The 27,935-nt window shown below is 55.4% G+C and overlaps 1 protein-coding gene across 4 annotated transcripts; it reads left to right on the forward strand.

Annotated features, from left to right (window-relative positions):
- IGF2BP2 (insulin like growth factor 2 mRNA binding protein 2) lies at positions 1-27,883 on the forward strand. 4 transcript variants are annotated; one of them, XM_074591608.1, is made up of 18 exons: positions 1-364; positions 918-978; positions 11,849-11,897; positions 12,267-12,318; positions 12,910-12,973; positions 15,485-15,557; positions 15,690-15,757; positions 19,716-19,850; positions 20,309-20,431; positions 20,699-20,834; positions 21,042-21,170; positions 22,096-22,119; positions 23,639-23,707; positions 23,880-23,996; positions 24,241-24,315; positions 24,592-24,723; positions 25,048-25,161; positions 25,750-27,883. In XM_074591608.1, exons 1-18 carry the CDS (start codon positions 175-177, stop codon positions 25,843-25,845), a joined length of 1,707 nt encoding a protein of 568 aa, XP_074447709.1. In that variant the 5' UTR covers positions 1-174; the 3' UTR covers positions 25,846-27,883. The 4 variants fall into 4 exon arrangements, with proteins under 4 accessions (XP_074447709.1, XP_074447706.1, XP_074447707.1 ...); XM_074591605.1 differs by having other exon boundaries at positions 15,485-15,757; XM_074591606.1 differs by having other exon boundaries at positions 15,485-15,757; positions 22,099-22,119.
- The last annotated feature ends 52 nt before the right edge of the window (positions 27,884-27,935 follow it).

Raw genomic sequence — 27,935 nt, forward strand, 5'->3', positions numbered from 1 at the left:
CCGCCCGCTGCCCGCCGCCGTTACAGGCTCCTACCGGGGCCGGGACCTGGGGTTTGGGGACAGGGCGGGTGGCGCAGAGCCGTTACCCTCCCGTCCCCGCCGTCCCTTACCGGGGAGGAGCCGGGGGAGAGGGGAGGGAGGGACGGGAGGGTGGGGGGGGGTGGGGGTCTCCCCATGAAGCGCCGGAGGATGAACAAGCTGTACATCGGGAACCTCAGCCCCGCCGCCACCGCCGAGGACCTCAGGCAGCTTTTCGGGGAGAGGAAGCTGCCCCTGGCCGGCCAGGTCCTGCTCAAGTCCGGCTACGCCTTCGTGGATTACCCGGACCAAAATTGGGCCATCCGGGCCATCGAGACCCTCTCGGGTAAGCCAGGAGCCGACACCGCCCCCCCCCCCCCCCCCAAAACCTCCGGCATCCCCCCCCCCACCCTCCTCCGGGGCTCCCCCATCCTCTGACCCCCCCCCTCCCCGGTCATCCCTGTCGCTCCGGTGTCCCGTGTCGCCCCCCCCCCCCCCGCCCCGTTCCCTTCCCGACGGCCGCCCCGGCTCTTTCCAACCCCGGCGATTTTTCGCTGATTTTTTTCTTCGATTTTATTAAGAGGCGAGCGGGCGGCGAGCCCCCCGACCCGCCGCTCCCCCGGCACCCGCTCCCCTTCGGGAACCATTTTACGAGGTGCCCGGTCCCAACTCCCCGGGGGAGCGGAGCAAAGGGCGGCCGAAGGGGCGGCTGGGGGCCGGCGGTGGCGGCACAGGCAGGGGACCGGCAGGGCGGGGACCGGCAGGGGATGGCGGGGGGGTGTGTGTGGGGAGGGTGTGGGGGGGTGTGATGGAGGATGGGGGGTGGTGGTACGGGGGGGCGGGGGGGTGGTCTGCTCCGGGGTGATGCTGACCCCCCCCCCCCCCCGCTGTCTCCGCAGGGAAGGTGGAGCTGCACGGCAAAGTGATGGAGGTGGATTATTCCGTGCCCAAAAAGCTCAGGTAAACCCCCTCGCCATCAACCCCCCTCACACGCACACACCTCATCCCATCCAAAATGGGGGGGGGGGGTACCGGGAACGGGATGGGAGGTGGAGGGGGGAATGAAGGCGGGAGCCCCACCGGGTTTTACTTTCGCTCCGGAAAGCGGGGGCGGGGGAAGGGAGCTCCCGGCCCACGCAGCGCTCCCACGGGCCGGCATCCACCCGGGGGGGGCCCTGTCTGTGTGTGTGTCCGTGTGTCCCGTCCCCCCCCGCCCCCCCCCCCCCTCGCGGGGGCGAGTGGAAACCGGCTGCTTTTTGGAGGGAAAAAGCAAGAAAACCCTCCTTTTCCCCCACTTTCTCCGTGGGATTTACACCCAGGGAGGTGGCGCACAGCAGAATATATTGTTTTTAATCAGTAAGTCAGCAATTTGCTCTCCCCAAACTCCCCTTTGTGCGGCCAGAGGAGCCAGAAACTATATATTCTATATAGTTTTATATTATTATTATAGTTATGTATTGCGCGGAAGCGCGCCCTCTCGTTTTACTCAGGTGTCGGGGCGCGCTGAGGCCGGCCAGCCGGGACACGCTCGTGTCATAGAAAACCCAAGCCGGGACCGCGTTGCGTAGCTGCCTTCTCCTGAGATTCCCCCCCCCCCTCAACAACAATGTATCGGGGTAAAAAAAGTCCGGAAAAAAACCCCGTCGGCTTGATCCTGCTGGCTAATTTGCGGCCGTTTGGTCCCGTGTTTGATGTTGGATTATTAATTTTGAAATTATAAATTAGGGGGCAAGGGGTGTGTGTGTGTGTATGGGGGGGGGGCGGGAAATGCTGTTGTGTAATTGAGGCTCGGTGGGGGGAATGGCTCGTGCCCGGCATCACGTGTGCCGGAGCGGGATTTCTTCTTCGTCAGGGATCACACGCTTCTCTTACCTTAAAAACTCTTAAAAAAACAAGCCCCCAAAAATAATTTAAAAAATCCTAATTGTAATATTTCTAAGGCAAATCCCTGCAGCAGCCTCAGGCTGGGCCACCGGTGGCTTTTTCAGAGTGATGGAGCCAGAAATTGGGAGTTTGGGAAGATAGTATGGACCCGGGACTTGACCTTTACCATGTACGAAGGGGATGTAAACAAGGAATTAATCTTTACCTAAATTCTCCGTCGGGCTGGGGTGCTGCTGCTTTTCCTTCCGAGTTTGAAAAGGAGGGGGGGGCGGGGGAAAGACATTTTAAACAGCCCAGAAATAAATGCTGATTTATTTTGCATCGGTCTGTTTTCGGCCGGCTCCCAAGTTTTCTATTCCGGCTCGGCTCCCAAGTTCCCTCAGATTATTGAGATCGAATTTAAGCCGATACCTGTTTTTCACAGCTAAAAAAAAATATATTCTGCTTTACGTTAATATACCCAATACCGAGGCATGCCTTTGCCTTGGTAGATTATAGATTTTATATTAATAATGTGATTTTTGGCAGGGAACAGAGCCTCACATGGTCATGTTTTTATCCCCCCCCACCCCCCACTTTAAATTTGTAGAAAATCCAGTTTTTGTAGTTGCAGTCGAGTCCCAGAGAGGCGCTGAGATTTCAGGGGGGTTTAATCGGGTAAAAAAACCCCAAAAACCAACACCCTGGTTATTTAAATGAATTTATGTTTTAATTGGGTTTGGGGAACCCAAGCCCCTCTTGGCTCCGGTCCCCCGGCGTTTCTGCGTCACGGGGCTGGGAACCCGGAGGTGCCGGTGCCCGTGCTCACCTGCGCTGCTGGATTTTTTTTACAACAAATACAATTTACCGACGGATTTATACGCGTCTAAAGCGGGTTCGGTAAGAAAAGGGCTGGAAAACACCTCCGGCTTCTGGACGTAGGGCCGGGATTTCCTCGAGGTGCCGCCGGGAGCTGCTGGCAGGGGGTTGTTGGTGTTTCTCCGAAGGCAGGACTTCGGCGTGCGGGAGGTGGGAAGGAGCAGGAATCCTGCCCTTTCCCCCCCGCATCTGCCTCTCAGGAGTTAAAAATCAGCCCTTCTGCCGCCATGCACATGGTTTGGGCTCCTATAGGAAGGAGCCAACAGTGTCTCGATTGTTTCCCCCCCCACACCCCCCGCCCTTGTATATTCTGTATTGTGCCTTGGAGAATTAAAGAAGAAAAAAATAAATCACCCTTTTTGCTTTTTTATCAGCATTCAAAAATTGTAAGTTAATTTTTAAACTGATCTTTCAATTCGGCAGGAGCAGAGAATACTTCCCTTTGCTCAAAGCGGGGGCGATGCGATCCTGCTTCCAGAGGATTTTATATCCGGAGCAAAGCATCGCCACCCTGCCCCTTACAGAGAGGTTGTACCTCTCTGAAACCTTGGAAAATCCCGTTAATGGGGAAGAAAGGCATAAAAAGAAAAATATTAGGATGGCTTGTGAAGTACGGGAAGTAAAACCCGACCACCCCCTTAGTGACTTTTATAGAAGGACTGGATAAAAAATGATGAGTTTAATGAGTAGCGAAGCCCCATTTAATGTCTTCAAACCAGGGAAATGTGCAGGTTCCCCGTCGCGAAGATGCCTTTTAATTTCTGCATCTGCCGTTAACTTTCAGCGATGAGGAAGAAAAGCACGAGGGACCTGTGACTGGCGCAGAGGGGGAGGCTGGAAATCTCCCTGATATCAAAAATCATAATTTTTGCTCTTTTAATGAATGGCAGAACTTGGGCGGTTTTGCCCCAGGCAGCGGTGGCTGGAGGGGTAGCGATGAGCAGCTTTGCTGGGGGGGTGATTTTATGGGATTTTCAGGATTTTCTCCTGTTTCAAAAGGAATTATCCTTAAATCAGTTTCCTCTCTTGAGCATCGGTGCGATTCTCGTTTGCGTGTATTTGGGCTTTATTTATTTATTCTTCCCCATCCCCTTGTTTTTGCTGGGGATGTTAAGGCTTGGAATAAATGCCCTTTGGTCTCCCCATGGGCAGCCCATCATTTCTTTCCTTATTCTTAATTGCTTGTCATCGATGAGATGCTTAATTAGGGGAGAGGAAATCCGCGTCCAAACCAGTTGCTTCGCCAGGAAAAACCACCAGCACCTATTCGCCTGAAAAATAACGCTCCGGGAAAAAAAAAAATTACTCCCCTGGCATTCCCATTCTAATATCTCTTTAGCTTCAAAAATATCTCTAATTTTTAAAAAAATGGGAGAAACCTAAAGAGCCAGAAGAGGTTTTTTCCTCCGGCCGCGGCGCGGGGAGGGTTTGCTTCGCTTCGCCAAGAGAGTGAAACTTGCTGGAGATTTTCTCCTGCGTGGAATCTGTTGGGTTACACTGGATTTCAGACGGAATTCAGGGCTGCTCCCAGTCCTGGGCCGGCTTTTAAATATCCATATTTAATATCTTTTATGTCTATGCAAATTAATAATGTATCCTTTAGGATTTAAAGTATTTAGTATCTTCTGTGTATATATAAATAAAATATACTATAAGATACTTTATACTTTTACTAGATATATAAAAGATACTTTTAAATATATATGTTCAGATATATTTAAAACTATATGTATATATTTATATGTATTTATACGTATTTTTATATATACACACGCATAAATATGACATTGCTGGTTGCAATATATTTATTTATATTTATATGTATTTTTTTATACATATATACACACACACATACACAGAAATATGACATTGCTGGTCGCAATATATATATTTATATGTATTTTATATACGCACATATGCAGAAATACGACATTGCCAGGGCGATGCTGGTGGCACCAGCCATGGGGAAACCCCCTCCTGCTGCCCGCTGGCTGCGCGGCAGCTTTCCCATTGGTCTTGGGTGCTGTTCCCTATGGAACTGACCAGGAGAAACCCCTTGGAGACGATCATTTCCCAGTCGGACTCCGGCGCTTGTTATGGCTGGGTGTGACGCCGTCGCTCGTTGTATTTCCTCTGCTTTCAGGTGTGGGTGAACTGGGAGCTGGTGGCATCCGAGGGGTTTAATTTTCCTTTAGCTGCCTGGCGCTTGGTTCTTTGACACCCGCCAGGATGCGGGGATGCAGGGATGGGAGCGGGGCGGCATCGGGAATAGGAGTGCGGAGACATCGGGGATGCAGGGATGGGAGCGGGGTGGCATCGGGGCTAGGAGTGCGGTGACATCGGGGATGCAGGGATGGGAGCGGGGTGACATCAAGACATGGGACAGGACATGGAGGATGCAGGGCGGTGACCGAGGCCATTAATTACCTTTTATTTTTGTCGTTTTACGGTTCCTCCGGCGGCGTGAAGTTGCCCTCCTGCCCCGTTGGGCACAGCTCTGATGCCCGCCCTGCGCCAGCGCTCCCCGGGGGCAGGCAGGTGCCGGGGCTGGGGGGACAGCGGGTGCTTTGGGTGGCAGAGGAGGGGAGCGCAGGGCGGCCGCGGCAGGGCTGGCAGCGTGCCGGGCTTGGCTTTCCCCTTCATCCCCATGATAAATGGGGCTGTGGGGGCTGCTTTCCCCCCCTTTCCTCCCCCTCCCTTCCCCCCTCCTTTTTCTCCACCTCCCCCCTCTTTTTATTTCCCCCCTTTCTATTCCCCCCCTTTTCTATTTTTTATTCCCCCCCTTTTCTATTTTTTATTCACCCCTTTTTTATTCCCCCCTTTTTCATCCCTCCCCTTTTTTATTCCCTCCTTTATATTCCCTCCCCCTTTATTTCCCCCCTCTTTTATTTCTCCCTTCTCTTTATTCCCCCCTCTTTATTTTTTGCCCCCTCTTTATTTCCCCCCTCTTTTCTACCTTCTTTTATTTCCCCCCATTTTTATTCCCTCCCTTCACCCCTTTTTTTTCTCCCTCTTTTTTTTTTTCCCCCCACCTTTCCCCCCTCCCCCTTTTCTCCCCCCCGCCTTAATCTTGGCAAGCTGTGACAGATGGGAGGTTATTTCCCATTCAGCCCCCCAGTTAATACACCCCCAGCTGGCGGGGCTGGATCCATCACGTGCCGCCCTCGCCATCCCCCCCCGCCCCGGCTCCATCCCTGGGCAGGTTGTTCGTCCTGCGGAAGAGGACAGGGCTTTAACGATGAACGGATTTTAATTCCTTAAGAGCGTCAAGGCAAAGCCCCCGGGCTGGGAGGGGAACTGGAGCAGGCGCATCCGCGATGCTCTTGGCAACTGGTTGAAACTGGGGCAGCTCTTTAATGCTTATCCAGCCCGGCGCTGACGGAGCCGTTGCTCATTAAGATCCGCTGCAGGATTGGGTTGGGTGAGAGCAAAACTTGTTGAGGATGACCCCAATAGACCGGAAAAAAAAAAAAATATATATATATAATAATTGAGAGAGGCAAACCCAACAGATGCTTTCTTCCCTGCCTGGTTAGGGGAGCGCGCCCGACTCCGGCTCCGAGCTGCTGAGTCTGGAAAATTCAGGTGGGACTGAGTTTTTGGTCCCCGCCTGCTGATGAACATCATTTCTTGGAGATATTTTCTTGCCTGGGACAAATATTTCATAAAGCAGGCAGGGCCGCCGGGGAGACGGTTTGTTTCCAGCGTGTTTGCTTTCTGGTTTTTTCCTCCAGTTCTCTTTAAAACTGGTTTTCATTTAAATAGGAGTTGCCGCACAGTGTTTTCTCTGCCCTCGGCACCAGTCCAAGGTGGAAGGTGATAAAATCCCTTTATGGCTTTATTACAGTAAGATATTACAAAGCTTGAATAGAAAAAAAAATCTTCATTTTTTAGGGCAAAGAGCAGTGAAGCCATCCCTTCCACCCTCTTGTAAGGCTTATATTTAAGCCAGCTCGGTGAAATCCAGTTTCTGGTTCACTCATGGGATGGGAGGTGGAGATGAAGCCCCTCTGGAGTAGGAGACCAGGGGATGGTGGGTGGTCCATGGAGGTGAAGCCCCTCTGGAGCAGGAGACCAGGGGATGGTGGGTGGTCCATGGAGGTGAAGCCCCTCTGGAGCAGGAGACCAGGGGATGGTGAGTTGTCTATGGAGGTGAAGCCCTTCCGGAGCAGGAGACGAGGGGGTGGTGGGGATGGTGGGTTGTCCATGGAGGTGAAGTTCTTCTGGAGCAGGAGACCAGGGGGTGGTGGGTGGTCCATGGAGGTGAAGCCCCTCTGGAGTCGGAGACCAGGGGATGGTGGGCAGCCCATGGAGGTGAAGCCCCCCCGGAGCAGAAGACGAGGGGGTGGTGGGGATGGTGGGTTGTCCATGGAGGTGAAGCCCCTCTGAAGCAGGAGACCAGGGGGTGGTGGGGATGATCTGTGGTCCACAGAGGTGAAGCTCTTCTGGAGCAGAAGACCAGGGGGTGGTGGAGACGGTGGGTGGTCCATGGAGCTACAGTCCGATGGGCAGGGGATGGATGGGCAGACACGGGGAGGGATCGTGGAGGTTGGGCAGGGGGTTTCGCGGCTGATTTTCATTTCACAGCTTTGTCTCGTCTTCATTCTTCTGCCTCTGTGTCCCTGGATTTCGGAGGTGGCGGTTATCCGTTATTTCCCTGGGAGCTCTGGGAAGGGTAGCCACAAAGCCGTGTGAGTGGTGCTGCTGACCTGGGCTGCTGGAAGTGGGAGACATGTGCAAAAAGCACCCCAATCCACCTGATTCTGGGGAATAAACTGCAGGTTTTAAGGCATCTTCTGTTTTATTGCTTGATGTCAAGAAGTACAGCTGTCCAGCACGTGCCATGTGAAGCTCGTGTTTGTGGACATCAGCCGGTGATGCTGGTGGGACGCAGGTGGCCGTGGGTTTTCCGTCCCCTTTCCTTGCACAATTGCGGCGTCGACTTCACAATTTCAGTCTAACGGATGTGTGAAATACAGCCCAGCTCCCTCATGGATTATTTCATGAAGCTGGTTTACGGCCTTGCTTCGAGCCGGCCATTCATCCTGCACGTGATGCTGGCCGGCACGTGGTACCCACAACCCAGCTCTGGGATGGAGGAGATGTTTCCTCCTCAAGCTGGGATAGCTGCTAGCACGCAGGGCGGGTTTTTGGTTGAATTTAGCGGGGCAAAAAAAACAGGTGAACTGGTTTCTTTAGCAGTTGAGGCCGATGCTCGGTTGCCACCAGGCATTTGGTCCTGGGTTGGGCACTGAGGCGGCTGGTGAGCACATGCAGGTGAGGAAGAGCAGGAGGATGATGCAGAAGGACATCTCGGGGGCAGCTCCTTACGGCTGGGCTGTTTGCACCACATAATTAAGTATTTTTCCACAAACACCGTGCCCCTAGTTGCTGGTTATTATGATTATTTTTTATTTTTTTTTTTAAATTCCTGCCAGCCTGGGGCAAAACAGGTTGGCTGAAACATGGCCGCTGCCTTCGTCACAAGCTCCTGGGCCGCGGGTTGTGTGCGTGCGCTGAAACCACTCCCCCATCTCCCAGCGGGGAAAATGAAAATAAATGGGTTTTCTGCCCCAAAGTCCTCCCCGGAGGGGTGGTGTTGGAGGAGGCTGGCCTTGAGCTCTGCTGCCCTGGGAATAACCACATCCAGGGACCGCGGGTGGTCCCTGCCCCAGCCCTGGGAATAACGCGTCCATCTATCGTGGCCCTGGGTGGACATCCACCACTCTGTCAGCGATGACCGCGCACGGTCCAGCACCGTTTCAACCGGGTGGGGAATTACGAGAGCTATAAAAAATATACCTGGTTGGAATAATAACCTTATTTTAAATGCTGAGTGGTGACAATGAGCTGCTGGGAGACCTGCCAGGTGGTGGGGGTGAAGCCTTGAGCCCCGTTTGGGTGTCTTTGGATGCTCTGCATCAGCTCAGGTGGACCTCAGCAGCGTGAATCTGCTGTAGTGTCCCACTGAGGATGGGGGTTACATGGCTGTGGTCCTTCTCTTTGGGTGTTTCGGGAGGTGGGCGAGTGGCACGGAACAGTGAGGCAGCACCTGGGGGGACTGGGGCTGCCCTGGCATCTCCCTGGGCAGAGGTGTAGGGAAGGTGATGCCGCGGTGCAAGTCGGTTCAAGGCAGAGGCTTTTCTGGGGTTGGTCCTGATGCCGTTCAGGACTTCACTTGGATGCACTGCTTGGAAGGACTGGTACCACCAGCCTAACCTCCTCGAGGGAGGTCATCCTCCCCCTCTGCTCTGCCTTGGTGGGGCCGCATCTGGAGCAACGTGTCCAGTTCTGGGCTCCCCGGTTCAAGAAGGACAGGGAACTGCTGGAGAGGGGACAGCAAAGGGCTACCAAGATGCTGAGGGGACTGGAACATCTCTCTTATGAAGAAAGGCTGAAGGATTTGGGTCTTTTCAGTCTGGAAAAAAGATGACTGAGGAGGGATCTTACCAATGCTTATAAATACTTAAAGGGTGGGTGTCAGGGGGATGGGGCCAGGCTCTTTTCAGTGGTGCCCAGGGACAGGACAAGAGGTAACGGGCGCAAACTTGACCATAGGAAGTTCCACCTAAACATGAGGAGGAGCTTCTTTCCTTTGAGGGTGGTAGAGCCCTGGCACAGGCTGCCCAGAGAGGTGGTGGAGTCTCCATCTCTGGAGACATTCCAAACTCGCCTGGACGCGTTCCTGTGCCACCTGCTCTGGGTGACCGTGCTCTGGCAGGGGGTTGGACTGGATGATCTCCAGAGGTCCCTTCCAGCCCCCACCATTCTGTGATTCTGTGAAAATGCCCCATGTCCCCTGGGCTGCTAGGCTTCGGTGATGGGGCAAGCTGAGCCAAATGAACCCCAGAAGGAGGGTGGCTTCTCCGTGGTCCAGCCTGAAGTGTCCGTGGGCACCAATGGTTCCCAGGATGGAGAAGGAGGATGGTTGTAGCGATGCATTGGCTTGCACCTGAGTGGTGGCATCTTGGGATAAGGCAGGTGAAGGTGCCACCGGTTCTGTTTTGGGGCTGGAAGGTGGTGGAAATAACCAGGCAGCATGTCCAGCGCTCTCCACCAGCGGGGAGAGGCCAGTCCTGGGCTTGGGTTAGGCTTTCAGAGTGGAGAAGGGCTTTTCCCCGTAAAGCTGTCATGGTTTGAGACTCGTTGGCACTTGGGCTGGGGTTTCCTTGGGCAAACTGGCCTCGCAGCGTGCCGCTGGTCGGCTTGGGAGCAGGATGCATCTCTTGGAGCAGCCAGGAGTGGTCCCCCTGGGAGCTGAGCAACCTCCTGGGACTTGACCCAGGCACCTTAAAGTAGGCTCTCTGGGAGATGTTGGTGGGGTTTAAAATGAAACATGTCCCGTTTTCTGGAGTGGTCTCTGAAGAGGTTCCTGGCTATGGATTTTGTTTTGCCCTCACAGCTCACATCTCAAGGAACATCCTTTCCCTGCCATCCCTTTCTCGCATGGAGCCTGTGTTTTATCTGCGGCGTGTGGGGCGGACGCCCCAGATTGCTGCACATATTCGCCAGGATCCAAGTGTTGCTCATGCTGCACCCCAAATCCATGTTTCACAAGGCAGATGGTTGTCCAGCACAAGGTTCTGGTTGTCCTGTGCAGGAGCAGGGTAGGCGGAGTGTGCTGCTGCTGTAGGGACAGAAGGATCGCATCTGGAGCACACCAACCTCCAGCGCTGCCGTGCCCGGCTCTCCCCAGCCCTGGCTGCTTTGGGTCTGCATGGACCAGCCTTTCCTCCGCTTCATGCTGTGCCCCACGTTCCCTCCCTGCTCCCAGTGTCTGGCCCCGAACTACCTTAGAAGCTCTTTATCGGCCAATATTGTTTGTGGGCTGCAGAGGTTCAGGGTGCGCATGGGCAATGAGCAGCTTGGGCCAAAGTTTGAAGGTCTCTTTTTCCAGCTGTTGAAGACCTCTGGTGGAATCGGGGTGGTGGGTGTTGATGGCTTGCAGGTGAGCAGAGCTTCTCCTGCTTCCTCCTGCAGGGCTCGTCCTGCAGGATTTGTCCCAAAACCCCTGCGTGTTGCCGGCTGTCTGCTGGGGCTGCTGCTGGTTGCTTGCATGTCCCCATGTAGCGTTCAGGCTGGTGGTACCAGTCCTTCCAAGCGTCCTCCTTGAGCTCATCCCAAGGAAGGGCAAAGCTTCGCAAAACCAGCTTCCTGCTGCTGATTGACTCCCAAAACCCGGCTGTGTGCGTGGGGTGGCTCAGTTGGAAAACTTATTTCTGATGTTGGGAGAGGTGGTCCTGCTCTGCTCTGCTCAGAGCATCAGAGCTGGACCAGGTGAGAACACAGGACGCTGCTTTGGTCGGAGGTGATTGACTATAAGCGGGATGATGAACGCTGGTCTGGGTGAACAAGGGATGAGTTCATGGCTTGGCTGCATCCTCCATGGACTCAAGTGTCTCAAAGTTCCCTGCTGCCCAAGCGTGTCTTCTTGCAGCCAGGCTGGGGAGGTGTTGGGTGGTCGCTACCTCTTGGGAAGCCTTTGCAATGCTTCCTGTGCATCCATGCCCCGAGCCTGCATCGCGGTGAGGTTGAGAGTGCCACCATGTGAGGTTGGGAGTGCAACCACAGCCAGGTTGGGAGTGCTGTCATGTGAGCTTGTGCAACCAGACAAGATTGGCTGTGTTGGCCATCTCCAAGGGATGTGTATTTAGGTTTCCCCACGGAAAACAGCCCCACGTTGCTGGGAAGTGGTGGACATCAGCAGGACACACCTTTGGAGAGCTGTGGTGGGTCTGGGGGCATCCCCCTGTCGCACCGCAGATGGCCAACCCAGGGCAGTGTGGTCAGGGGTGTGCGTGTGTGCACCTCGGCCGTGCCTGTGCGGACGTGACTCTGCAGAGGCTCATTTCAGGAGGTTTCCTTGGAAACCCAGCAGCCAGTGTGAGGAGGGAGCGTTCCCGAGACAGCTTCGACCCCGGTGGGAGGTGACCGGGGCGAGGCTGGGAAGAATGGCTTTCTCCGGGGCTGACCTGCTCCAGGTCAGCATGGGGAAGTGGGATGCTTTGGCAAGCTCTCACCACCTGCCCTCTGATTCCCGGAAAGCCTTTTTGCCTGCAGACCCTAACCCAGGGCTTTGTCTTTTCAGGAGCAGGAAGATCCAGATCCGAAACATCCCCCCCCACCTGCAGTGGGAGGTAAGAAGTGGACAATCCTAAAATTAATCTCCTCCTCCTCCTTCATCAGTCATGCAAAGCAGCACGAGCTGTGCTGCTGGAGCTCATGGTCTCCATATGGGCCACCCTTTACCTTCCCAGTAACCCCAGGAGGGAGGTAGAGCGTGAACTGGGCTCCATCTCCTGCCTGCTGGTGGGTCCAGAGCTGTGGGCAGCTTTGAGCAGTGGGGCATCATTGGGATAATGGGATGCAGGTGGGTGACGGCATTTAAGCAGTTGGGTGACGCTGGCTCTTTGGAGGGTGTCTGTGGGTGAAGAAGGCTCTTCCCCTGCCTGGCCGACAGCATCTCCTGCCTCACTCACCTGCCCTCTTTGCTGCTCTGTCCCCAGGTGCTGGATGGCCTGTTAGCTCAGTATGGGACAGTGGAGAACGTAGAGCAAGGTAAGATGGTCCAGCGTGGTGGTCCCCATCTGTGCAAAAGCCCCAGTGCCGCTCCCCAGCTCCGCCAACGCTGGAGAAAACCCAATGGGGTGAAACCTAGTTTTGGCAGTCATTGGTGCTGGGCTAAAATGTTTTTTCCTGAGGACACAAGCCCTGCTGGCAGAGGTGGGACCACCCATCCGGTGGTGGGATGGCATGGGCCATCAGTCCTCCATCCCCAGGGCTTCTCTTGGTCGCTGGCAAATTGAAAAACCAATTGTCCCTGCAAGCGAAAACAAGCCAAGTGTTGTTTGGGGTCTGCTGGTGGATCGGTAATGTCCGGCCACGCGTCCTCCTTGGTGGGAGTGGCAGGATCCGTCCTTGGCACCCTCTGGTCCTTTGCCAGCCCAGCCCCATCCTTGTGCTGGGGGAAAATCCAGCGGTGCACAAGCTCGCACTCTGTGCGGTGTCTGGGGCCGTACCCCACGGGACAGGCATTACCCTCCCACTGTTGCACCTGCATCCCTGCTCCGGAGCGTACTGGGGGGGGCCGGGAGCAGCAGCGACATCTCCCCGGCTCCTCTAACGCTCCTTCTCTTGCTTTTCCCCCAGTCAACACAGACACAGAAACAGCCGTTGTCAACGTAACATATGCAAGTAAAGAAGAAGCAAAAGTGTAAGTGGGTTTTATTTCATTTTGTCCATATTTTCACACCACCTGAACTTTTTCCGAGGAATCCCAGGTATTTTCTGCCGGGCATTTTTCCAGGCTGCTTCTTGTCTTCTTCCTAAGCCTCCTTGGGTTGTTTCTAAGCTCTTAAGAGTGTAACCTTCAAGTGCCTTAAGGGCTGTTTGTGTATCTTCTTGAGACACAGCAGGCAGATGTTGGTTTTATCTTGAGCTGTGTCACATCCCGTGTCCTCTGCCAGCAGCCAGCTCCACCTTCTCCTCTTCACCGCACCGCTGGGTGATCTCCTGCCTTCTCCCCTCACATGGGAGATAGGGTTTCTCGTGGTGCGCCATCATACATGCACAGGCACCACTGGACCACCTTGGGTCTGTCAGCCATGTGGTTGTCCCCTCTTCCTCTGTGCCTTCTCCTCTTGTCTCCAAGGGGCTCCCGGATGTGGCATGTTGCAGTTCCCTTTGGACACTGTCCTTCCTACAGGATCTCCTGCTGAGTCGCAGTGGGCTTGTCTGCCGGCAGAAAGGCGCTCTAGAAAGCTGATGGTCACGTCAGATAAGCAGTTCCTCAAGGAGTCGTCTTCCCAGGTTGGAAGTCCAGACCTAAACTGGGAATGCACTGGATTAATCACCAGTCTGACCACCCAGTCAGAGCTGCTGAAGAGGTGGAATATGGTGAAGGAGGTGGGAGAGATGGTGAAGAAATGCTTTGATGATGGGAGACGTAAGGACTCCCTGCCATTTGGGGAAAGTTCAAGTTGGAGACCAAAATATTCTAGACTGTCACCTCCTGCTTCCTGGAGCCCGGAGAAACTGGCTGATGAACTTCTAAAAGGCTTTTGAAACGTTCTTCTACCATGGACAAGAGGGAGGGCCTTTGGATGAGTGGGGGTGAGAGTGGTCCATGGCCGGGTCCTGTAGGGGAGGGAGGGCAGCAGAGGGTCAATCACCAGGGCGTTGGCCGCCCATCAAGACCAACTTTTAAAGGTCGGAAGAACCTGTTGAGGCCGTGCATCAGTGCAGTAGGGCTGTGTGAAGACGTCCTTAAAGATTTATCATAGCCAGCAGAGGGGAAAAAAAAACCAAACCCAAATTAGAGGTTAATTAAGGAATGCAGGGACTATTTCAAGCAAAATGCTTTGTTAGAGGTAGAGACTTCAGCCCCGTGCTAGAGACCAGCCTTAAGTTAGCTACGAGTAAGCAGTGAGCACATCTCAGACTTAGTGGCCAGGGTATTTTTGATATGACCAAGAGCCAGGCAGACGCCATGCAAGGAAGAGCCATTTCCAGAGTCCGTTTGCCGATGGACATTCCAGCAACTTCCCATCTGAGTTGACCACCACAAGGTTGGACTTGTGAGGGCAACGATGGGGAGAACAATCTGCTAGTTCAGGAGGCCAGAGAACAGCCCACCTTGCTCCAGTTGGGGTGGCCACGCTGGGCGTGTGGTCCAGCCTCGGCTGGCCAGAGGAAGGTGGTTGCCAGAAGGTGAAGGGAAGGTGCTGTGGACCACACATTAACAAGGTGTGAGTTGCCATGTCTTGGGATGCCTGGCAGGAAAGGAAGATGAAGAGTCTCACCAACACAGCAGTGCTTGACACTTTGGGGTAAGAGTCTTCAGGATTAGCGAAGATGCTGTGATTGGTCACATATCCAGCCAGACTGATGCCAATTTTTGGTGGTGCTCAGCAACTTGATGCAGAAGCGACTGATGGAATGAAAGGCCAGGATGGTTTGTGGGTACGCGTGTTTGGCTTAGAGGAGGTTGTGATAGGAACAGGTGAAGTGAAGACCTTGGCAGAGAAGTCAGGCTGAGGGGCACTGTGCTGATTTTGGAAAGGGACGGCGAAGCTGCAGAAGTCATTGTTGGATGTGATGTTCAGCCTGGCAAGGCCTGCCTATACACAGCCAAAGTGAGATGTGGTAGGAAGACGACAGAAGTATAGCTGAAGCCATCACTGCTCGCAGAAGTCATTGCAAACTCCGGTATGGCTGAGCATCACCTCACCAAGGAAGAACTTGTGGGGATGAAGAGTCCTGGTGGTGTACCCCCGAGCTGGAAGGGGAGTTGGGGTTCCCAGTAGAGGGGCACCACATGCCGTGTTCTTCTCCTTGGAGTGGCAGCTCTTGCTCGGAGTCCCTCTGTCACCTTTTCCATATCCAAAAAGCCCACGAGAGTGTTTCCACGCTGCGTGATAGGTTCTGGCCAGCACTTTCCCTGGGTGAAGTGTCAGATCACCAGGCTGGCATCCCACCTCTGCTGGGGGAACAAGCCGTGTGCCAGTCCTGCCAGTGCCCCCCATGTGGGTCGGGACCACGCTAACGGGCTTGTTCTGCACAGGGAAAGTTGGGGTCTCTGGTTTTCCATGGCTGCCTCCTCCAGACTGGGGAGGGAGGAAGATGCAGGGTTGGGGAAGGACCGTAGTCTACAAGGGCAAATTCTGGAGGTGTCCCCATCCCTGGACCATCCCCTCACCACCCCCCACCTCTCCCTGCCTTGCAGAGCAATTGAGAAGCTGAGCGGCCACCAGTTTGAGAACTATTCCTTCAAGATTTCCTACATCCCGGATGAAGAGGTGAGCTCCCCTCCACCCCCCCAGCGATCCCGCCGCGGGGGCCACTCTTCCAGGGAGCAGGGCTCCTCCCCGGGGGGCTCCTCGCAGCCCAAACAGCTCGATTTCCCACTGCGGATGCTGGTGCCCACGCAGTTTGTTGGTGCGATCATAGGAAAGGAGGGCTTGACCATAAAGAACCTTACTAAGCAAACCCAGTCCAAGTAAGTACCTTGAATGGTTTTGTTTCCTTCCGTAGGGTGCTGTAGGTCCCCGGCGTGGGTCCTCCATGCACTCGGGGCTTTTGAGTGCTGGCCAGTGCTGTTTTCTTGGGGTGCAGCCTTCATGGGATGGTGGCAAAACCCATGTCCTAAACCATTCCTGCTGGCCAGGGTGGTCTGGGTGCGGCAAGAGGGGGATGCACACTCAGAAGGGTCAGAAATGGGTTTCTAAAGCCTAATCATGAGAACAGTTGGGGGTGAGGCTTTAGGGAAAAAAATGGCAAGTTCGGGGCTAAAATGCTGAAGGGGGATCCCAGGTACAGCGGTCGGCGCCCACGCGGTCTTTGCCCTCGGGATTTGCTCATCCCATGGTGCCCTGTACGGGCCGGAGCTGTTGTAGGGGGAAAGGGGGCACCGTGGGAGCGCCTTGAGAAGGATGGGCTTTTCATAACTGTTCAAAGCCTTTCTTTGCAGTCTAATGTTTTTATTTTTGAAGAAAGCAAAAAAAAAAAAAAAAGGAGGGGGGAGGGGACTGTCTTGCCAAAGTTTTCCATGTTTCTCTTGTCAATGTTCACATTGATTTCACCTCTGATTTTCTGCATGGTTTTCCTGCATGGTTTGTTCCTGCCCAGATTTGTTTGTGTTTAACCCAAAGCTGTCTTCTCCCATGCTCATCATCCTGAACCCGGTGGTCCCACAGGACGTAGGACTCCTGTACCAGAACATCCTCCAGGGCGTCCTAGTTCTCAGAGAAGCTTTTAGAGGCAAATTATTTGGTAATAGCGCATCTGCTTGAGCAGGAGGTAGGAAGATGCGCTGCTCTGCAGCCGAGCGAGCTGAACCCCGGCATCGGGTTTACAGGAAGAGGTTTGTACGGAAAGGGGGCAGACGTGTAGGGAGAGGAGCTCCTTGAGCCCGGCTAGCCCTAGAGGGTGGCCACCTAGTAGCCATGAGCTGGTCCCGTTTGGCAGCAAGCCCTTCTTCTCCAGGTGAGTCCCCTGGCGTGATGAGCAGCAGGTGTAGCCGTATCCTTGCCACTCAAGACTGGAAGGTTGCCCTTTGCAAGCCTTGTGCCTGGTGAGGAAGGTGAGGGGCACTGGCTGTCGGTTTCTCCTGACCATGAGGCCAAACACTGCTGCCTGGGGCAGTTTCTGCTGCCAAGCCGTCCCTCCTCATGGGTTGGCTCCCCATTCCTGCCCCAAAAACCTGGTGCCGTGGAGGAAGGCCATGCTCCACGCTTTCACCTCTCCTGACCTGCCTGAGGAGGCCATGTGCCACGGTGGGCCACCACCTCAGCTCCAGACTTGGGCAAGGCGGGGCCTCATGTGTCCAGCCCGGGCAGTTGCAAGAGACTGTTTGGGGTGTCAGCCCACAGCTCTGTGCCTGCCCAGGTCACCCTCACACACCGGTGTGCAGATCCTGGTGACAAGGGTGCTGATGACATCCTGTTGCCCGGCCCCTGCTCCTACACAGAACAAGGTTGGGTCCTGGATTCCTCTGGTCACGTAGGACTTCACCCCTGTCTCCGTGTACAGTGATGGCTGGAGATGCTCTTGAGCTCCAGGGGACAAAACTGTCCCCAGGTTGAGCCGTCTTCTTCCTTGGCTGAGAAGGAGCCCAGACCAAGAGCCCACCCCACCAGAGGACTTTCCACAATGATTGCAGCCCTTGTAGTTTGATGAGGAGAGAAGACCATCGCTACCAAGCATCCATGCGGCCAGGATAACCCTACGTGCACATTGTATCGTCCACCTGGAGAGGGCTGTCCCTCATGGCCACCACTCTCTGAAGCCTTCCCAGCCCCTGTAAGGTGCCTGAGGTCCCAGGCAGCCAGGGTGAAGGTGTTGAGGGTCCCCTTCTTCATCCTCCCGTTGGACTGGAGCTGTGCAGCAGCAGAACTGGGACATGCTGGAAAGTCCAGAGCCCTCCTCCACCCTCCAGCTCTTCGGGGCAGGACTTGCCTGAATGCAGCAGCCCCTTCCTGGCACCCCATCTTCCCTCTGCAAATTGAGCTCCTTCCTGCACATCCAGGTTTGGGATGGGTTGGAGGTCAGCCAGAAACCTGGCCCGTGTCCCTCTCCTTGGCATGTCCAGGGCACTTGTCACTTGGGTGCATCCATCCAGCCCGTCTCTGTCTCTTGGCCCCTGTTTGGTACAAAGGCGTAGCTCTGTGCCCCATCTCTACCTCGACTACTCATGGGTTCAAGACGCTGCCGAATCCACCCCATCCATGGGGTTTGGGGTGGCCGTGGATTCCCCATTGGTTCAATCAGCGTCAGCCCAGCGTCATGTTGTGGCACCACTCTGGAGCATGGGCCTGTCATTGCCTCTTGTGGCACATCGTGATGTGTTTGCCATCTCCCCGGTGGAGGGTGTGACAGTGGGTGTCCCTGTGGCTGCTGGGCGCTACCTTTGAAGGAACACATCCTCCACGTCAACCTGCTGGAGCTTCACAACTGGGAGCGCCTTAGAGGGTGTCACATGCGAGTGACAGCATGCAACTGGGTCACTGTGTGCTGTAGACATAACCTGGCGGTGCTCTTGTCTCTAGCACCTCTTTGCCCAGTCCAGGCAGGACCAGTCTCCTGCCTGAGCTGCTCTGACTGAAGCTGTAGGAGATCTGGAGAGATGTAGCCTGCAAAGGGGATCAAACTCTTGTCTTCATTCCCTCTTCAACCCTGGGTTCCCTTTCAAGGCTGGTGGTGTTAGGTTCTTCCCTTATCTCAGGGAAGGCTCACCCAGCTCCTCGTCCTCTACCTGTAGATGAAATGTCCTTGTTCCTACACGCTGGTTCATGAGCTCCTGGAAGAGTTGACCTGTGCAAACCCACCGTGACCCTGCAACATCCAAATGTGGTGCTAGCTACAGGTGACTGCACCACAACCCTTGGCCATGCATGCACAGCAGCATCCATGAATGATCCCAGTCAGGATGGGGACCTCTTTCAAAAACATAGACATGGCTGAAGGGCAGCGTGTTGGAGCTGAGCGCTGGTGGCATTCACTGGGTGGCTGAGCGGTCACTACAGCACCTTCCTCAGAAGATCTGACCCAGCCCAGCTCTGGCTGCGGCAGGGACAGGGACCCTGAGGTGGTGACCGATGGCAGGATGGCTGCACGGCATCATCCTGCGGTGGGAAGAGTGCACAGACTCACATGGAGAAGATGGAAAGGTTGATGTTCTTGAAGACGCGTGGTTGACACGGGAGTCTGCTACCCTGCTTTCCTCTCTCCCTCTCTCTCAGGGCCTTTGCCAGGTATGGTTGAGTGGTGAGGAGCGAGCTGGAGGCATGTGCCTCCTCCCTGCCATGAGCTGAGGGGAGGACCAGAGGAGCTAGAGCACGGTCCCTGCCGGTGTGCAAGGGAGAGCTTTCTGGTCTCCCATGGAAGGGCGTGAGTACAAGCGCTGTTGTTGACGCATGCCTCCGTGTTGTGACAGCGCTGCCTACGGGTAAGTTGTCTCTCTGTCCTGAAGGACACGCAATGATTGTGGCAGCCGCTGGTCACTGGACAGCCTCGGGTGTTGTGCAGAGAGAAGTTGAGGTTGGAAGGGACCTCCGGAGACCTCTAATCTGGTCTCCTGCTCCAAGCAGGACTGGTGTCAAAGACGATAGACTGGGTTGCTCAGGGCTTTGTCCAGTTGAGGAGGTGTTCTCCCCACTCTTGATGCATCATTTGACGTTGACTGACATCCCTCAGCTCCTAGGCAGACCTCAGGTTATGAAGGCGAACGTAGCTCAAATCTGATCTAAACCAACCGAAGTGAAACGCTGCCTGGGCTTGCATGAGACCAGGTGATGGTAGATGTACATCAGTGAGACCCAGGTTCACCCCAAAGCTTGAGCAGGTGTTGAAATGAGCTTTTCTGTGAATAGCGAGCTCAGCTCCTGAGCTCTTGAAAGCCTTTGTGTGACACCAGACGCATCTCAGGGGGCTTCTCTCTGCTGGTTGTTTCACTGTAGGGTTGACATCCATCGGAAGGAGAACGCTGGCGCCGCCGAAAAGCCCATCACCATCCATGCCACGCCAGAGGGGTGCTCCGAAGCGTGTCGCATGATCCTTGATATCATGCAGAAGGAGGCTGATGAAACTAAATCGTAAGTGTCCTTGGCTTGGCAAAACAGGCAGGTTTGGAGAAAGGGAGGTAAGCTCAGCCATCAGAGGAGTTTTTCTCCACTTCTGTCACCTCCCACCCCCTGCCAGAACTGCTGGCATTTGAAGTTTCAGGACAGAGTCATAGGTCAGTTAATAACTTACCACTTAAGAACTTCTCTGTGATGTGGTTGACAGTGTTGTAGAGACCAGAAGCTCAGGTGGGTACAAAGAGCACGTAGGCAAACTTGGAGAACAAAATCTCGTGAAATATAGATGTGTCATTGGGCTTGGGAAGTTCTTGACTTCCCATTCGCCTGAAGCTGAGGAGATACATTCCCTCCCTGAGGAGGGAAATGGTGGTGGTTCTTCTGCTCCTTCCACCACATCGTTAGTGCCTGTTGCTGAAAGTTGGTTTACTGGCCAGATGGACCATTAAATTTAATTTTTTAATCCATTTCAGAACAGAAGAGATTCCCTTGAAAATCCTAGCACACAACAGTCTGGTGGGGAGGCTGATTGGCAAGGAGGGCCGCAACCTCAAGAAGATTGAGCAGGACACGGGCACGAAGATCACCATCTCCCCGTAAGTCCTGGTGAACACCAAGCCATCCCCCTCCATCCAACACAGTACGGGCAGCACTGGAGCCAGAAAATAGAGCAGTTGCGTCCTCCCATACATGGTCCCTATCCCGGGTGGATGTTCTGCATTCCAGGTGGACGTTGGCATTGGGCAGGGAGAGGGCCCGTGGTTTTACATGGTCTGGGGGAGGAACCCTCATCTGAGTTTCCCTTTTTTTTTTTTGACTTGGAAGAAAACGTAACTGTGTCTCTGGTTTTATCCATGGGCTAGTTTGCAGGATTTAACCATTTATAACCCCGAGCGGACCATCACAGTAAAGGGCAGCACAGAGGCGTGCTCCAATGCCGAAGTGGAGATCATGAAGAAGTTGCGAGAGGCCTACGAGAATGACGTCGTGGCCATCAATGTAAGCTCCCAGCCCTCCCACCTGGGACACCCCTGCTTCAAAGCCACTGCTGAGGTGGCCAGAAGAAAACTTGAGCGGGGGGAGGGGGGGGTGTTGATCTGTTATGGCAAGGATTGGCCCTCACCCATCACATCCACACTATGTGGTGAGAACGCCAGAAACCCAACTCTGTCTTTTACACGTTTCTCCATGTCTTTGCTTTCCCAGCAACAAGCCAACCTGATCCCTGGGCTGAACCTCAGTGCTTTGGGCATCTTCTCGACGGGACTGTCCATGCTCCCATCCACCCCAGGGGCCAGAGGGGCTGCAGCAGCCGCCCCGTACCACCCGTTTGCAGTAAGTGCATGAGATTTTGAGGTGTGGGGGGCGTATTCTTGAAGGCAGAGTGGTCTCTAGACTCTCCTGCTGTAGCTCTTGGGTTTGGGTGGACACCATAGCTATAGGAGCCATCTCATGGGGAGCCTTGAACAGGAACTCTGAGTGTTGGCCATTTAGGGAAGATGCTCATCACAGCAGCGAAGTGGAGAAAACAGTGAATGACCGTGGCTTGTCCCTCCTTGGATTTAGCACCCTGGGAAGATCAGCTGCATCCCCATGTTGTGCTGAGCTCGGTTTCACATGTGGTTAGGGACTAGCTGTGTCCCAAGGGTACTGCTCTCTGCAGGTGGCTTTGGACAGCCTGTGCCAATGCCAGCACGGAAAAACCACATAGATGGTCTTCAGTCCTGAGCCCAAACCCACCACCGGGTTGTGGTGTTGTGGGCTCGGTTGTGCCCCCGTGGGTCTGGTTGTGGTGGCCACATGATCGCATCACCGCAGGGTGTGGGGAGCGTGATGTGAAAGGGGACGAGCCGCATGCCCCATGCAGCCGTCATCCTCGGTCCCTGCCCTGGCACCTGAAGGGTTACGCCTGCTGGGAGCGGATCCTCACCTGGTTCCGCAGGCGAAGGTTTTTCTCTTTCTCGGGGTGCTGTGGCTGCTGCGACCTGGGGCAAAGCAAGCCTGGGAAGCTGCTTCAAAAACCACTGAGGTTGCAACGCAGGCAGGGACAGTCCAGCACTGGGAAGACAGGTCGGCCAAAGTGCCGGTGGAGAAGGTCCATCCCCAACCCGCTAGCACCTGCAGAGCACCCTTGGGATGGCGGGGCTCTGCGGTCTCTCTCCGTTAGTCTCTAAATACATCTGCTGCGATGCTTTGGCCGCACGGCGACGGGCGCGCGGGTTGATTTACTTGTGCTGTTTTCTTTTCCTGGCGACGCCAGCAGCAGAGCGGTCGGAGGAGAACGGTGAGTGCCAGGCTGGCGCTGCGGGGTGGCGGGGGTGGGGGGGCCGCGGATGAGTGTGATGTGCACGGTGGCCCCCGGAGGGCACTGAGAGGGTCGGTCTGTCTGTCTGTGCACCTCCGAGGGGAGGATGAGCTGCCTGCCTCGGCTGCCCCGAGCAAGCGCAGCCTTGGGGAAACGTCTGCTTGAGATTTTGTTGGTGCGATGGAGAGGAGCTGGGCAAACCAAAAGGAGCGTTTGAGGTGGGCTCCTTCACACCAAAGCTTTGTGGGGCCTTTTTCAAGCCACCCTGGTGAGGCCAAGAGCAGCGATCTCCTCTGCCGTCATTTTTTATGGCAAAACAAGAAGCAGACCAAAAAAAAAAGAACTAATAGGATACCAGCTTGGCTCTGTCGCAGCTCCTTCCCCCCAAATGCTTTGTGTTTCACACCTCAGAGCGGTCATTTGTGACCGTGCCCTCAGCAGGACCTGGGGCCGTTGGCTATAGCTTCAACTCTGGAGCTCAGAGACCTGGCAAGGATGGAGGACGAGGAAGGAACCTCATGGTGAACTGGGGGAACTGGGGAGGGGCAGTGCCCACCCCGGCCTCAAGGGCTGGTTGAGCAGGAGAGGACATGTTGGTGTAGGAGACGTGGAGCAACCCATGGCCAGAAGCAGAGGGTGGACACGGGGAGCATTTTGTGCTTCTGCTTGGTGTGAGGAGGAGGAGCACAAAACCTCAGTGCAGGAGGTTCAAGTAGAGGGCTGGGAGCGAGAGTGGCACCTGCCGTGGGCAGGGGAGCTGGGTCTGCTCCCCCTCCACCTGAGAAATGGTGGTTTGCAGGTGGCATCTGGTTGTACTTGTTGGAATCCAGAGCAGGAGAGAGTTGTGTCTACTGCCGAGAGAAGTGTCCAATGTATTTGGGACACGGAAGAGTTGAAGAGGGGTTGGGTTGGGTTGAGTTGGGTTGGGGTGCTGGCGCGCACCCCTTGCTTGTGGCTGCTTTCACCCTGTCTCCAGCCCAGGTCCTGGGGGAACATCTTCTTCAGCCTTGGCTTTTTCTTCTCTTGGAACTAGAGAAGGGAACTGGTGATGGAAATCGGAGCCAAACCAGACGTTTTGCTCAGTTCCCACCAAACCCCCACCTTCTCTGCAGGGGACCGCCGGTGGTTACAGCGTGGTTTTGGCTTTCCAGGGTTGCGGCTGCTCTGAAAGGCCGGAGGGGCCGGTTTTCCGCTGTCAGGACACGGATTGTAAAATGGCAGCAGGAAGGGACTGGGGGCAGCTGGGAGCCCCCATCCACCTCCCAGCCCCGTTGTGCTGTGCTGCAGGCACAGGATCGGGGCTGCAGCTCACCCTGAAGCAGCTTCAGGTGCCGCTGTGCTCTCTGGAGCCGGGGGGGCGTCAGGGGCTGGAGGGTTGTCCCCGTGTCCCTGCCAGGCTCACGCTGGTGGCGCGCTGCTCCGCGTCGGGCTCGGGGTGGCCGGGAAGGGGCTGGCAGGTTGGGGCTGTCACTGACCCTCATTTTCTCTCCCACCGTAGAGCTCCTCAGCGTATCTCTCGGGTCTGTACGGAGCCCCCCCAGCCGGCGCCTTCCCCCATCAGCACCCCGTAAGTGCCTGGCACCGCTCTCCACGAGATCTTCGCTCGGGCACCTCAGGAGGGTGGACACGGGGCCGGGGTGGGCGGCCGCTGCCCTGCGATGCCGACAAGGGGACAGCCACCCTCCTTGTCCCTTGTCTGGCTGGTCCCCTGACCCTCTCACTCTTCCCTGCCCTCGCAGCTGCCGGAGCAGGAGGTTGTGAACCTGTTCATCCCGACGCAGGCGGTGGGGGCCATCATCGGGAAGAAGGGGCAGCACATCAAGCAGCTGGCGCGGTTTGCAGGTGCCTCCATCAAGGTGAGCAGGGCGCTGCGGGGCCGGTCCTGCGCTTCGTGCCTCAGTTTCCCCTTCCTACTGCTGAGGGCGGCCAATGGGGGTCCTCAGGGAGGGGTTTTTCTCCCCAAATTAGTCCTGCAAAACCTTGGTTATCACCCCTGCATTCATGGGGGGATGCCCCTGCATGGGGGGGCCATGCCATTTCGGGGAGGTCTTGCCAAAGCAGGGCCGGAATTAATGCTCCTTCTCCCCCATCCCTCCGCAGATCACCCCGGCAGAAGGTCCCGACGCCAGCGAGCGGATGGTCATCATCACAGGGCCACCCGAGGCTCAGTTCAAGGTGCGCTGGGCACGGTCTGCGGCTGTGGTTTTGGGGGCGGGGGGCGATGCCAAGGGACAAGCCGAGAGCGTCCCTTTGGTTGCCACTGCGCTGCCAGCCTGGGTTTGGCTCCCTGAGTGCCAGGGCACCCCTTTGCTCGGTGGTGCCGTGGCTTTGTGGCTTTGATGCTGCCAGCCATCGGCACATCATCACCCTCGGGGCTGGGACTGCGGGGGCACTGCCAGGACGGCCGCCCGCCCGCCCACTGGTTTTACTTCCCTTCCGTCTCCTCCCCAGGCCCAGGGGCGAATATTTGGGAAGCTGAAAGAGGAAAACTTCTTTAACCCGAAAGAAGAAGTGAAGCTTGAAGCCCACATCAAGGTGCCTTCCTTCGCCGCCGGCCGCGTGATAGGCAAAGGTGGCAAGACGGTAGGTGGGGGGTGCAGGGGTGCCCCTCCCCCCCCCCCCCCCCCCCCCCCCCCCCCCAGGGCTGCGGAACTGGGCATCACCCACCACCCCTGGCCACCCCAGGGGGGCAAAGCCCGGGGGCTGGGTGGTCGCAGCAATGTCTCGACCCCAACCCCCATGTCCTGATGGTGGTTCTTGTTGGGTGGTGACCGTCCCCGGTGGGGGGGGGACAGGGTGTAACCCTCAGGAGCCAGGTGCTGGCTCGGAGCCGGGGTGACACCGGCAGCGATGGATTTTGGCTCTTCCCCAGCAAACCCCACCCGGGGGCTCTCTCGTTTGCTCCAGGTGAACGAATTGCAAAACTTAACGAGTGCAGAAGTCATAGTGCCACGAGACCAAACCCCGGACGAGAATGAGGAGGTCATCGTTAAAATCATTGGGCATTTCTTTGCCAGTCAGGTAAGGGTTGGCCGTGGCTTTGCCGACATTCCCGTCCGGTTTCATCCACCGAGGAAAGCCGCTGGGGTGATGGGCAGCCCCGAGCCCTGAGCATCCACTCTCTGACGGTTCCCGTGCCCCCAGGATGCACTAAGGTTGTTCCGGCAGCTCTCCCTTGCTGTGCTTGCGCTGAAATTAAAGATTGGCTTGATCTAGCGAAAATAAATGTCTTGGAGGCCATGCGCGGTGGCACCTGGGGATGAATCGGCTCCTCCCTGGGCTCAGCGCCAGGAGGGAGCTCCTGGGTACCACAACCTTGGCTCCCGACTGCTGCAGCGGGATGGCGGCACCCCAAAACTCAGGCTCCCGAAGTGCGATGGAGGAAGCACAAGTTCAAACCCCGCGCGGAGTTTAGTCGCCTTTAGCCCAGCCTTAATTACGCCTGCGCCGAGCCGCGTGCGCGTCCCGTAGTTAAACCTGGGAGGGCGTTGAGCGGCAAGATGCTCAGTTGTGGCTCGGGGCCGGGGGGGAAATCCTCAGGCTGCCCGCGGTGCCCACCCTGACCCCTGTTTTTTTCCTTCCCCCGCCCCCCCCGCCTCTCCCTTCAAGACTGCACAACGCAAGATCAGGGAAATCGTCCAGCAGGTGAAGCAGCAGGAGCAGAAACACGCTCAGGGAGCCCCGGCCTCGCAGCCCAGCAAGTGAGGCTCCCACCGTGTCGGCCAGCACCGCCCAATGAATGTAACCCCGCCGCCGGACTCCCCCCCCGCCACCCCCCCCAGCAGGTCAGGGGAGCAAACCAAAGACCCCCCCCCAACCCCGCCGTCCCGAGCCCCCCTCCCCGCGGCCCGGGGTGCTGGGAGGCTGCACAGCCCAGGGGTACGGGGAGGGGGGGCTCTCTCTCTCCATCCCACAGCCTCCCCCTTAACTCCGTCGCCTCCCGACGCTATCCCTTTAGTTGGACTAACATAGGCAGAGAGAGAGAATTTGTTGTTTGCAGTTTGTTTTTTGTTTTTTGTTTTTTTTTTAAATTTTCTTTTTAATTTCCTAAAAGCCACCCGTTTCACCCAGGCACGGCCGGAGGAGCTCCCCCCAGCGTTGGGGCCGGGGGGGGGGGGCGGGGGGGGGGAACGGACACGGACGTTCAGCGCACAGGGCGGCGCTCATCAATTTTAATTTTTTTTTTTTTTTTAGAATTAATATATCGATAACGAAACTAACGCCGATTTTTAAGTTTTGTAAGAACGTTTTGTTTTGGGGTTTTTGTTTGTTTTTTTTTTTTTTTAATTCTTTTTTAATTTCAGAGGGGTCGGGGGGGGGGGAACGTTTGTGGGTTTTTTTAGCAAAAGCCGGCTTTTCTAGACGTTTAAGGAAAGGAGCTAGTCCATTGGTTCTCTAATGCACAGTAGAGCAGAGCTGTAGGATTGCCAGCAGGGGAAAAGAAAAATAATTAAAAGAGTGTTAAAAAAGCGATTTCTTAAGGGCTTTGAGAAGAGCAGTGCCTGTATGAGCCAACAGAAGGGATACCGTCTCCTAAAAGAGGAATCTCTCCTTCACACGCCCTTTCCTCTTTGCTTCACAGAGTCCAAAAGTGGGGTTTGCATCTGTTCTGTCCCCCCTGTCCCTTCGTCGTGTCCCGCCCCCCGTCACCACGCCACGCAGCCGCGCTCGGCACCCAAATCCCCGGAAAACCACAGGCAGCCCCAGCCCTGCCGGCTTTGGGCAGGGAAGATCCCCGTTGTAGGGAGAGGAGGGGAAAAGGGGCTGGGGGTGGGGCTGGGGGGGACAGATTTACAAGAGCTTGTCGGCCCAGGGCTGGAAAAAAAACCAACAAGCACCATTTTTATTTTTTTAAAAAAAGTTAAAAAAAAAAACCCAAAACCCCACCAACCCCACCTGACACACGCAGGCACACACACACAAAAACTACCTCAGGTTTTCGTACCTCAGCACCTTGCGCTTGTGTTTCCCTTCTAGAGATTTTGTATGCCTTGTAAAACTGATAGTTGGAGCATTTTTTTATTTTTTTAATAAAAAAAAAAAATGAGTTGGAAAACGATCTCGACCAAGTGCGAGGCGGGAGAAGGAAACCATCCCACGTGTCCCAGAGCTCTTCCGTAGTCTCCTTCTGCTAGCTGAGAGCCAGTGGCCATGCCTTCGGAGAAAGCTTGAGAAATGTTTAAAAAGAAAAAAAAAAAAAAAAGGAAAAAGGGAAAAAAAAAAAAAAAACAACCCCAAAGATTAAAAAAAAATAAAAGTAGAAAGGAGAAAAAAAATAAAAAAAAAACCAACCACCCAAGGAAAGCGGTGAAAGCCGAGGGGCAAGAGGCGGGCCGGGAGGTGCCGGGGTGAGGTGCCGGTGCCAGCGCCGGAGCCGCGGGCTGCGACACCAAGTTTTTGTCCTCTACTGCGAAGTGTTCTGTGAAAAAAAAAAAAAAAAAAAAACAACCACCTGACAAAACGACAAAAAAAGAGAAATATATCCAGCTAACAAGAGCCTGAGCTTGCTATCCGTTGCTTTCTTTGGAGGGCCTTGCGGTGGTGACGAGCAGGCTGGGCTCGGGGAGGGGGTTATCCCATGGCCACCCCGTGGTCAGCACGGCGCTACCAGGGGGAGAAAAGGTGGATGGGGAGAGGGGTAGGGTTTTTTCGAGGTGGGGTGGAGGGGGGGGTTGGTTTTTTTCCAGATGTCACTTTACTTGGTTGCATATGGAGGTGTAGCCATCACCAGCAGAAGAGCCCACCTCTGGGGCGGCTGGAAGGGCAACACCCAACTGGGAAAGGACCAAGATGGG

This window comes from Larus michahellis, chromosome 6 (genome assembly GCF_964199755.1).
Source record: "Larus michahellis chromosome 6, bLarMic1.1, whole genome shotgun sequence".
NCBI classification, from domain to species: Eukaryota; Metazoa; Chordata; class Aves; order Charadriiformes; family Laridae; genus Larus; species Larus michahellis.